This window comes from Silurus aristotelis (genome assembly GCF_946808225.1).
Source record: "Silurus aristotelis genome assembly, chromosome: 19".
Lineage (NCBI taxonomy): Eukaryota > Metazoa > Chordata > Actinopteri > Siluriformes > Siluridae > Silurus > Silurus aristotelis.
This window is the reverse complement of record NC_139592.1, coordinates 9,463,351-9,476,454: the sequence shown is the minus strand read 5'-3', so window position 1 is coordinate 9,476,454 and position 13,104 is coordinate 9,463,351. Positions and strand designations below refer to the sequence as shown.

Genomic DNA, 13,104 nt, shown 5'->3' with positions numbered 1-13,104 from the left:
TTTAACTGAGAGAGACAGAATATTAAAATAATCCATAAAAAAACATTAAAGAAAGGTTATACATTAAATTGATTTTGATCGAGTGAAATAAGTATTTGATCCTGTACCAAATTAGCAAGAATTGTGACTCCCACAGACCCAAATTAGTCCTGTCCCTTTAGTAAAGTACTCCTAATATCAACTCATTATGTGTATAAAAGACATCAGTCACAGAATCAAACTCTTTTATTCAAACCTCTCCACCACGATGGGCACGACCAAAGAGTTGTCAAAGGACATCAGGGACAAGTTTGTAGACCTGCACAAGGCTGGAATGGGATACAAGACCATCAGATTGTTGCCTTGGTTGTATGTTTTGGGTCATTGTCATGCTGGAAGATTCATCCATGACCCATCAGTATTCAGTATTCTTGCTGGTTGGTACAGGATCAAATACTTATTTCACTTGATCAAATACAAAATTATATATATATTATTTCTGTATATTTTTTTATATTCTGTTTCTTTCCTTTAAAATAAACCTACCATAAAGGGCAAAATTATTGTAAGGGGTAAATTTACTGAATCAGCAGCGGATTAAATGATTATTTCCACCACTGTATGTGCTTTTTAAACATCCCATTTAGTCCATCTCCTGTATGCCATTATAATAACCTCCACTCTTCCGTCACTCAAGATTTGTTCTTCCTCACCAATCCATGTAAAACATACCTTCACAGAGCTCTCTAATTGCACAGGTACATTGTCATGCTGAAACAGGTTTGGGTCTCCTAATTTGAATGAAGGTAAAATGTAACTTACTATATCCAAATACAATTATATACAAGTGTGTGTGCCTTCAACTTTGTGGTAACAGTTTAGGGAAAGAAAAAACACATGACTGGAAAAGTCCCAGTACTTTTGTCCATATAGTGTATATATAGGGGATTCTAAAGGCACAAAGTATAGATATTAGATGTGAAGTACTCGACATGCACTTTGCTTCAAATACATCAGCACATTTACATAAATATATGCTCAGAGATAAAGGTTATGCAAGATGAGAGATTTTAGTGCTTTATTCACAGTATGTAGGTGCTCAGAGAAAGTTTTGTTAACATTAGCATTATCAATAGAGCTTCAGTTCAACAGCTGTCCAACTATTTCACACCTGAACCACTGACTCCCGGTTTTTATATTCAACTCCCCTGCACTGTATTGTAGGCGTTTATGTGTTACTTGAGCTGTTGTTAGGGCAACAAACAGATGCTGCAACTTTCGCTGTTAGCCTTCTTTCTAAAGGTGACGATCTGATGCCTTGTGGAGTGTTTTAGAGCTGCTTATTTGCCAGGACATGCTTATGTACACACTCTGTACACAAGTGATAACCTTTGAGTGAGTCTCTCAGAGGTTCACAGTCGTGTTATTGTGCAGCTGATAACAGTCCAGGGAGTGTGATGGCATATGTGTATGCTGAAATGGAAGTGCTTATTTTATTATGACTCTAAACCTTGGGTTCACACTAAAACAAACATGATACTAATGGCATGCCTAGCTTGTCTCTCATGGCCTTGTAGTGAGGGTTAATGCTGTTTTGTTGTAAGACTGTACTTGCCATATGTTTTTTTTTTATTCTGATAAGATCTAGTAGCTTGCATGGTGTTAATTATTATTTTTTTCCACTTAAATACAGTTATGCATTTGAATTTGTGGGAACACTTGACTTGACTTGACTTGACATTGTGGCATAAGCAGTCTGCATAATGTTTGCAAAAAACATTGGTTGATCTACCATCATTCCTATCATTAGTGTGGATAGAATTATGACTTGGAGTTATTAATTTATGTAAGGAATTAATGGTTGCCTGTGGCTTTGTGGTTTTTACCCTGTAGTATAAAAACAGGGTAATTAAATACATATTATATATAATATATTATATAATAGTGTTTTTAAAAAGTTGCCATCTTACAACAGTTTGATTGGAGTATGGCTTTCTGTCTGTGTGAAGTTTTGAATGTGGAAGTTTCCTTCCTTTTGAAAGTTTAATTCAGGTCCTCATGTTTCTTCAAACACGCATGGACTGGCTTCTAAATTGCTTCTGAATGTTGCATTCCTGCCTTACATCCAGGATAACATGGCTACTAAATATGAATGTAAAAATGAATGAACAAATGATCCTGTGCACTACAAGATACCAGATTATGACATTTTCCATATGCTCAGCACAAAGATAAAAAGATGAAACAGAGACACATCAGCCATGAATGAGCGCTCGCATGGCTTACTGGTGTGCCCTGTTTTTGTCAGACAAAGGTTACTGTGATTACGGTCTTATTTGACACTCGCTGGTTGAATGGAAAAAAGTGGTTATATGATATATGGCTTACTCAGGACTACTGTATTCTAGCTGTAATATCACCATTGATTTTTACGTGAAACTGAAGACCATTCAAGTAAAAAGAAAAGGGCAGGATTAGAGTTACTGCTGCCTGTGAGTATAACTACTCTGACCTGATCTAGATATGGAGACGTTGTAATCCTGTGCATTAAAGCATAGTCGTTTACTGTACTGTGGAGCATCATCTTTTTTGTTGGTTAGCAAAGAGAGCAAAAAAGCTCCTAATACTAAGCCACTCAAAGTTTGGATCCAAGAACTCCAAGTGAATTATTACCTGCTGTGCTGTTTACATTTTCCAAATGCTAGAGGTGATCAGGAGTGGCCCAGTGCCGGTAAAAGTTTTACAGTTAATCTTCATAAACATCCCCTCTTCTCCTGAACGTGTACTTTTAAAGCATTAAAGACAATCTATGTTGGATAATAAATAGTTTCATGTATTAATGCCCAAGAAACTACTAAAAAGACCTAGGAATGTGTATGCTGCTTTTTGATATCAATAATGCAAGCCACTATGAATATGCATGTTATGCAAATTGCAAGTGACTCATGTCCATATGCCCGATTAACTCCTCCCCTCCTATTACAAAAAGAGAAGGCACGGGGAACAAAGGCAAGGGCACAGTGTGATAAAATCCAATCCAGCAAGTTGGACGTGGTACAAATGTACACTAAAATCATGGAACTGCTGTTGTGCTTGTTTTGCATGGAGGACATCAGGGACACCGCTATTTCGAGAATACAGAGTTTATGAATAAAATTGCGGATGAATGTAAAGTGTATGTATATATATACCTGCTATAGAGCACTGACCTCAACCCTATTGAACACCTTCGGGATAAATTGAAATGCTGACTGCACCTCAGGTCTCCTCACACTACATCAGTACCAGCCGTTGTGGCTAAATTTGCACAAATCTTCACCTGCTCAATCCAAAATCTCCAATCAACACTCCAATCCAAAACTCTCCTACTGAATACAACCCAGTATGCTTTTACTGAACACTTACTATGGTTTGTCTTTACATTTCTACACCTGTATCCTATAATTATTTATCATTTCACTGCCTGATGCTGCGCAGAATATGGGTTCCCTTCTAAGTGTGGTTTCTTTCAAGATTTCTTCATTGTGTCATCTCAGATAGTTTTCCCTTCGCTCATTAAAGATCTAAAACTACATCCAGATTGCTCTAAAGCTGATTTGTGATCAAATCTATTAACAGCATTCTTCAAAAAAACTTTTCAAATAAATGCAACTGAATTCAATAGAGACAAGTAGAGACAAAGACTTGAAAGATGTCACATAAGAACAGACAAAAGGACATAAAAGATCAGACCGCTGCTTCTACCTATCTACCTCACCCACTTCTTAAACCACGTAATGCCTGAAAAAGATGTCGCACACAGTAAAAAAAAAAGAACGGATCCAGCGACTATACATAACTGCCATCTTTTTCTATACACTATTTACAACTACGGAGAACCAGGTCTTCCGTCTATATGTGGCAGTCTCCCAAGAGTTATGTAAGATATACAGTATATCCACACAGTTGCAGCCAGTGTGTGAAGTAGGAAGGATGGTGCAAAAATACACTGCAGGAAGTGTACAGAGGGGTAGAGTGACAGGTAGGAATTGAAGAACCTCAACAAAATGTTACAGAATTGTAAAAAACTGCCTCTGTTGCACAGAAGGAAGGCAGAGGCACTCAGAGGTGCACAGAAAAACTCCCGCACAGACACGCAAACGCCTACTGAAGTACATGCAAAGGTAGCAAGGCTTTTACCTGCAGCAGCCAGTAGCACCTGCGGTGGAAGGTGGGGATGATGGAGGAGTGCACGTAACAGCCGTAGAGACACTGAGGAAAGAGATATCACAAAAAAAGAAAAAGAGAGAAACGCATGCAGTTAGTACAGCAGAGAATCTGACCAACCAAACAGAATATATATATATATATTCTCAAGCAAAAATTAGATTCCTAATCAAATTCGTGTATTCAACATTAGTGTTTCAGAACTTTTTTTACCAGTCACTTAGTGTGATAGACACATAAAACAGTGGCATTTCTAGAGAAGAAATCAACAATGTATTGGAATAGGTCTTGCTCTAGCGTAGCAGCTCGGGAAGCAGCTCACCTTCCTGAACATTATTCCTAGAGAAATGGCTCTTATTCCTTTCAAATTGCTTGTAATATATGTGGTTGGTATGTAGTAGTTATGTGAATGTAAGGGGAGGAGTTAAGGAGTGTTTAACCAACTTGGGGCTGAGCAAGAGCTCCATTAGTATGTGCACATAATATGAATTGATCTACCACTCCACCACCGTCTACCACCTCTGTGTTTCCACCGTCGCTCTCTGCTGATTTTAGCTGAAACATGAAGGCCTTACCCAGAAAGAACAGAACATTTCGTCTTCTAGGATGTCGTCCAAGTTAAATCTGAAACAGCTGAAAAAACTCTTCACTGCTCTCCATTTTTAACTAGCTTGCTATACTACTGTCTGATTTGTCCTGATTCATTAGGGGTGTAGGGCATCTCTGACGCTATTGACTGCTGTGCTATGAGTCAAACATTTCAGTACACCGTCACAACCTGTTTCAGAAAAAGAAGTACAGCAAATCACAGCTTGCAGGCAATTTCATGAGGATTTCAAATTTGAAACTGCAATAGCTTCAGAATTGAGACAACGATCCTCATATTACAACTCCAATCCACTTTATATTTTTATTGTTTGTGTTGCAATTTACAATTGACACACTTTACACAACTTAAGGTGTGGACCTGTCTATGGATTCTGAAAGGTAGTAATCCATGTCAATTGCTCCAGACAGCTAAAAAAGGACAGGGCTGAAATGAAAATTTGTACAATTCTCGGCTATAAACTGTCAAAACTCCACAAGTCTTTCCATTATACATATCTGATGGAGGCCTAGCACCTTACAACACAAGAAAGGCAGCTGAGGGCTTTGGTGGTTTTCTCTTCGTCTTCTATGCTGTTTGGGAGTGCTTAAGCTGGGGAGCTTTGGCCTTTCAGGAATAAATCAAATCTCCAATTCTGTGGTTACAGCAGCTCCACAATGTACTATGGAAGACGAATGAAAAAAACAACAACAATGTCTGAAAACAATAAAGTACACGATGCTTTATTCTTCTAAAAAAGATCTAAATTAGTGAAGGAATTTGAGGGCAGTCTGAGTTATATTTCCTCAACATGCTGGTGCAGAGAACCATCAAATGGGTCAATGTGTTTGCTGTATTGTGTGAAATATACAAATAAGCTCTTAACACCAGACACAAAATGCTCATGGGGTTTCTAGTTTCCACAAAAGATAGTTAGTATCACTGGAAATTGTGATTTTAAATGTTGGAGATCATAAGCCAAATGTTGTTTTGGCTGTTATATGTTAAAAAATGCTTTTCATATCCTGCAGTAGCAAGTTTGGTGCATTCACACCAGCATTTAAATGTAGAAAATGTCAAGATGGATTAGAGATATAACTGAATATAGATTCATTAGTTAGTTAATGTCTGGATTAAAAAAATATATATATCTAATTTGTCAATTTTTATCCACTGGTTCATGATTGCATGTGGACTATAAATATTTTTCATCAATCAACCTCAGGAGCTGTAATTCGTTTGATGGTAAACAGTGTATTCACGTAAAATGAATTATTTTTCCTTATTATAAGTCCTGTTTTTTTTCCCCAAGGACCAAATGAAATCTTTTACTTAAATGAAAATAAACTCATATTAAAATATGAAAGAACAAAACAACCTTTACTTTTATGTGTTACACAGAAAAAGGCAGTAGCTTTGCATTACCCCAGTAATCATGATAGAACACTTTTTATGTTCTAACTGTTTAATTCTGTAAAGCTGCTTTGAGACCGTTGTGAAAAGTGCTATAGAAATAAACTTGACTTGACTTGACTTATGCATAACTGGGGCCCGAAGTTTTAGCATCATTGGGAAACTGTAAAGTCAAATCCCCAAAACATAGCTGTCCATAATTAGGAATCCAAAAGAGTATAATTGGCCCCATCTCTGGGTTACTGGCATGTCCTGGTTTACTTCCCTGGTTGATTAGTGCAGTGTAGACCAGTCACAGGTGTCTGTTTAGTTTCTTTTCCACTGATCTGGAATGAAAGTTAGTTGCAAAATGCAGCAGCTGGCTTTATGTGCCTCGGATGAAGCACATGTTTAGCCCTCACCCTTCCAGATCAGTAGCTGTTGTGCAATAAAGAGAGACCTGGATAATGGAGTGGGAATTGGTAATGACTAAATCGGGTGGAAATTGGGGGGAAAAAGAGTGCAACCAAACAGCAAAGCAAGTGTGTTGGAATAATCAGTCATTTGGCAGCATTAAACAGTCCCTGATTAATTATACCAATGCACCCTAGCACAGCAAGTCAGGCTGAGTTAGCAAGACAAGGCCAGCACAGATTAAGACCGCAGGCACCCATATCAGTAAGTAGTCACTCTCTTTCTCTCTCTCTCTCTCTCTCTCTCTCTCTCTCTCTCTCTCTCTCTCTCTCTCTCTCTCTCTCTCTCTCCATCATCCTTAAACAAACAAACGAGTTTGCTCAAGTCTGTGTCTGAGGTTACAGATGGTACATCTCTGCAGGGAACAGATATGGTGCAGAGGACAATTTGTGCTCTGGTCTGCAATTGGAAAGAAACTATGCGCTATAGTGAACAACAATGACGCTGAACTGATATAAAAAATGCTCTGTGTTACACAGTATAGACATGGTCCTAGATCCTGGTTAGATCTATAAGAGAGGATTAAACACTTTTTTGACCATCGTCACTATTTAGGGGCCCAAAACTCTTGCCATAAGGGTTGCAAATTTAGAAGTTAAAGTGAACACTAGGGTTAAGAGTGTTGCGAATCGAATTATATTTTGCAATTGATATAATAATCTGACCATTTAAACTATTATTAAATATTTCTTACATTTATACAACAATTTTTTCTGGTGTAATTCCTGTACTAAACATTTTAATCTAATACACCGAACTCAAACGTTCTCTTAATTAATAATTAGAGTTGATGTAAATATATTAGAGAAAACACTAAAATCTGCAGGAGATGTGCAGAACAGGGGTTACTCCAGGATTAAAGCCAGACAGGGGTTACTCCAGGATTAAAGCCACATCAGTCTGTCCAGACAGCAGAGGGCAGTCTGCAAGTGTACATCTGCTGCATTCCGTGGGCATGTCTGGACCATTTTAGGAAGTCCTATTTTCTAGGATTGACAGGTGAGGATGGATGCATGCTGTTTCGCCCACTGTGAGGACTGGACAGTGAATAAATTAGCCCCAGGCAGCTTCTGTTTACCCAATTTATGGAATACACAAAGTATTCGCATAAAGCCCAGGTAGAGGCTCACCGCTGCACCTGTCAACCCAATACAGGAATCTCAGCAAGCTCTTCCCATGCTGTCTGCTCAGTGCCAACATGAACAGACTCACGCAATACACTATAAATGTGAGTCTTTTTTCACCTCATTTTCTAAAATGTAAAACAAAAAAAAACAAAAAAAAACCCTTGGAACTTGGGTGTGCATGGATCCAATTGTGCACACAACTTTGTAACAGCACAAAGGACATGCAAATGAGGAACTAGACAATGGTGGCGAAAAGCTAATCAGTAATTCAATATGCATATCATTCAGCTGGTTTTCTGATGCTCTCTCAAGACCGCATGGAAATGTGACGAAATGACAAAGACAGAAGCCATTATTTGCTGTCTGTGGGCTGTGACAAATGACAGCACATCAAATGGCAAGCAATTAAAGTGTAATTATATTCTATAATACAGACCTTCTCCCCATTACTCAGTCTGCCTTCCATCCTAAAGGTGATGCAACAGGAGAATATAAACTACATTGCTAGGCATATCCAAGCTGTGTTGATAAAACTTGGAGAGAAGGCAGTTTTGATGCCCATGCCTAGGAGACATAAGCAACTTTAAACAAGCATCGGGATGAGCATGAGTCACCGCCCTGTGGGACTGGAGGATGTGGTGTCAGGGTCGAGTGGAGGAGAGTGGGCTTTAAATGGGCACAGAAAAGTCAGACGGCTCAGACGTGACAGAAGCTGATGGCGGCTGCCAATTGCAGACATCTCGATGAGACGCGTCCCATCGTGCCATCCATCAGAGCAGACAGGCAGTGACAGCAAAGCGACCAACCTGCCCGAGACGGGACATTCTCTCATTAGTTCATAATGATCTGTGAAGGCACTCTTAATCAGATGCTGGCACGTTATTTATGTTGCCAATTTGCAGTTTTGCACCCCAACAATGCCGGTTTAAAGTGTGTGCGTGCGCCTGTGTGTGTTAGAAGAGAGTTATGTATTGTATAATAAAATAGGCCCCAGTGGGATGCATGTCTTTTTTCAGCTACACTGAGGCACATGTTAACCTTGATACTTGGAATAATACATTAGACAATGAGACCTTCGCAGGAACACTCAATCATGCAATTTGAAAGGGGAAAAAAAAACATCTAGGGGAAAATTGATAAATTACTTTACTGACTGGATAAAGTCGAGAACTTGTAGATAATCAAGACAAATCTATGACCAATCAGTTAGACGAATACATTTTTCATGCCTTCTACATGTTCCTCCGGTATCAGTGTGAACAAGGCACTGTCACTAAATGTCTCACGGTGACTCCTGCGTTTTTAGCATGCCACTCAGGCTGCCTGAGTTGCTTTGGTGTCATGGCTTCATTAGGACTGGATAAAGCAACAGCAGCTCCTGTATCAGTGAAGCATCAATATGTAGACCAGCCTGAGGGGGTTGCTCATTCAGCCTCGGGCAAAGCCTGACTAATATAGCGACGGTCTCAAAGCTGGCAGCGGTTCGAAGTCAGTGCTCCCTCAAGCTGATCTATACCTCCCGCACACTCTCAAAGCATGCCAGGACACATGCTGTTAGCTTTAGTTTGTTAGCGCTATTTACTATCGACGTGCTCCTGTAATACAGTCGATCATGAAAAGATCAGGGGGCAGTTAAATCCCTCATGCTCTATCATAGCATGCTTTGTTGATATCTGTATTTTTTGATGAGAAAGTCTAAAATAATATAATACATACTGTATATATGTCTACACATCCTTATTTATCAGTGACTAGAAAAGCCTGAACCAGTCTACATGGATTCAAAAGCAGGAGCACATGGATCTGAAGAAGGTGGGCTCCGGGATAAAATGGTAACTCAACATCAGGTTTCTTAAGCAGAGTTCTTTAATATGACTGCAGTACTTTTGCAACACTCACTAAACCATGTTCAAACACTCACAATGAGGCGTGAAGATGAACAGAAGGTGGATGGCCTTCAATCAAATCTGTCAAAGGCACAAAAGCGTCTAAACTAAACAGAAACAAATGAAGCGCTGAAATGAAAGTCTTATGATAATTTTGCTTATGTGGTCATAAACAAACTAAAACATCCCCCGAAGAAGGGAATTAATTACTTGAAGTGGACTAGGAAACACAGCCATACATCAAGATTAGAAAAACGCAGGGATCCCGCTGAGAGAAGAGCCGTGAGCCTCAGTCCATTGTAATTCTTCGCTCTTAATAACGCAACTAGTTTGCGTAAGTGTGTGGGTGTGGCGTGTGTTCGCTCGCGTGCGGGTGTGTGTGTGTGCGTGCGCACAAACAGGCACGTCCTCCTTAGTGAAGACACAGGATCTGTTGAGTTGATGTTAAGGCCTGGGTGCTGGGCTTAGAGCCAAAGGCATTAAATGGAATCGAATTTCACAAAACTAGCTATAATCAGCAGGTTTTAAGGTTAGAATTACTCACTCCCCTACAGCCCGCTGGCCAAGGTTAAAGGCTCACAAAAGCAGCCTGAGGGGAGACGATTGGAGGATGAGAGAGGGCAGGTTTCTTCCAATTTTAGCCACAAAGCTTCTGTGCACAGGGGGAACCAGCTATAGAATCTTCCTTGCTCTCACAAACCTGGTGTCTGTGTTTTGTGTGTGTGTGTGTGTGTGTGTAAAACACAGAGAGCAAGTGCGAGCAGAAAAAGAGCAAGTGCAAGCACAACAATGTGTGTGTGTGTGAGTGTGTGTGTGTGTGTGTGTGTGTGTGTCCCTTTATCGATCCCCTCTAAGTATGACATCATCTCCACTGGAAATAGTCAGCATGTTATGGAGAAAGTGAAATGCTGACAGTGACACCAGATGCTGTTCACAGCACTGCCAGTACTGGTGTTGAGCAGGAACTCATTACACATAACCATGGAAATGGTCTAAAACATTCGGAATTTGCGATTGGATTGCAAGATACCCCTTGCAATAAGAAAATAATCAGTAATAGATTCAAATCAGATGTGGCCTGATGCAAAAAATCAAATGGAATTTTAGGCCATAATTAATATCTATTTATAGTCATGTTAAATGACTGAGCAACATCCGTAAATCACGTTGGTTTCTGTTATCACTTACAATTTAGTAGCTATAAACAGACGTTCCCTCACTTTGTCTGAAAGATAAGAAGTCAGACAAATGAATCTTGTTACCAAGAAGTCAGCATCCTGGCAATTAAAACCGCCCACAAAGTTACAGTGTAGCTGAAGCTCTGGATGACACTGGAAATTCTTTTTTTTTATGTTAAATTAACACCTCTATACAGGAAAGATCTAATACTCATGTGTATGATTTTTTTGCTCCATGTTTTAAATCAATCTATAGTTGGTCTTGGATCATGTACAACATTTACTATACAAGTAGCAGTGAATTAGCTGTTACTATCAAAATGACAGTTGATTAAGAAAAAGCTTTTCCTTGTAGCAGGCAATACTGTCAGAGTTGTTGTTAGAGAAAATTAATCCACACCTTCTGACAAATCAGAATTGAGAATTCAAAGCTCCAGTGGTGTAATATAAAATAATAAGCAGCTTATATCTAAAACTCAGCAACTTCTTAAAGAAAGTGAAGAATAAAAGTGATATTATTTGACATTTAGTTTGTTTTATGTAACTGATAATTCTTAATGACCTGAAGGTACAAAATGGTGTTATAGTATACGTTAAGATAATAATATCAAAACATAAAGAAAATGACTATTTAAAGTTTAGATTTTCCCTCCTGAACGCTATCTAATTACAGTTTAATTGCTTACATGTCTTCACTTTGTAAATGACTCTGGCTCATTTCATAACCTTGTATTCTCTCTGATGACTTGGCTGCTTTCTTCTTTTGCTTGTTTTCTCTTCTGTTCGGTTGGGTTTGCTTTATATATTTTATATATATTTCTTTATATTTTGTCTTGCTGATTGTTGTCTTGCTCTAGGAAGACACTCTTCTTCATCCCGACCCCACTCGACTATAACAAGCTCTCTGGCTAAAGGGGTGTAGCTTAGAAACCTTCTAATTGCTATGTAGGGTGTTGCAATACAATTATAGCAGGGGAAATATGCATAAATATAACATCATTCTGTGGTTAATTCTTCACTTGTCCACCAGAGCTGGACCAGAGGTGGTTCACCAATCTCTAAGCGTACTCTAATCATTATCATAGCATCTCATTAAATTCCCATGCAGCTTGATAAGTCTGCTGATTTAAATTCCACTCTGAAACACAATCTTTGCAAAGTCTTGCGGATATTATTGGTAAGGTTCGAGACGAGTTACCTCATCCACTCCTGGGTGGATTTCTTTGGATTTTGCTCATGGATTCCCTTTGTAGTTGTTGGATTATGTGTTTGGATGTGCGCTTTATATGTGAATTGTGCTTTTCAATTCACTTAATAAGGTTCCATGGATAAATCTACATCTCTCTGTCAAGAATGTAATTTTACATGTTTTGACAAGTAGCCTGAATGAAAGGTATGACCTTTGGGTTTGTTACTGACCAGATTGTTGTCTTTTAAATGTGTAAAAAACGACTGTATTTGGTGTTTCTGGTCATTAAAGTAATATATGTTCCTCTATTTTTTGCACTCTTATTAAAACAGGACAGTATCATTCTACAAAGATGTATGAGTGCTTTGTGGAAAGTCTCTAGGAACAAAACTATGCTCTTTGCAAAGCTCCAGATTACAGTACAGCCAAGTACCATTACCACTACAAACAGATAGAAAGAGACTAGAAATGCTTATGACATTCCATCTCCACTTTTTTGCTCTCAGCTCCTCCTCTGTGCTTTCTTGTATTAGGCTGCTATAAAAATAAGTGGCATATTTCTGTCTGTCTGAGTCATAGCACCAGCGATGCATGGGCTCCTAACACAAAGGGTAAGGTCCTGTGGGACTGTGCTGTCCAACACCAAAAGCCTGAAATATTAACATCTGTGAAGGCCAGTACATAGATCTGAATGTGTAAGACAAGAGAAGATCAAACGCTGCAGTGGAAAATGTATGTAATTATATAGAACAAGAAATGAATCTTGGATATGAAGACTATTCTGAGATTCAAGAGCCTTTTGATGAATGACAGGGCTCTCAAACTCTTCTGAATAAGAAATAGGCAATCCCAAGATGAATTCCTGTGTTGCATGCTGCACTGGAGGAACCATAACCATTGAACCAAAGGTGCTGTGACTCAAACAGTGGTGGACAAAGTACACAAAGCATGTAATCGAGTTAAAGTAGAGATGCTCACTGTAAAAAAATATTACTCCAGTAAAATTGCTCCCTTTAAACTTTCACTTGAGTAAAAGTACAAAAGTATTTGCCTTCAAATTTATTTAAGTATGCAATGTTCTGTGATT

General features: G+C 38.9%; 1 protein-coding gene across 18 annotated transcripts in view; it reads right to left on the bottom strand.

Annotated features, from left to right (window-relative positions):
* Positions 1–13,104, bottom strand: part of camta1a (calmodulin binding transcription activator 1a) — a 422,828-nt gene that overhangs the window by 91,586 nt on the left and 318,138 nt on the right. For all 18 annotated transcript variants that reach the window (XM_083569715.1, XM_083569716.1, XM_083569723.1 and 15 more), the window contains one exon: positions 4,159–4,230. In XM_083569715.1, coding sequence (XP_083425841.1) covers positions 4,159–4,230 — 72 coding nt within the window. The remainder of the gene's footprint in view (positions 1–4,158; positions 4,231–13,104) is intronic.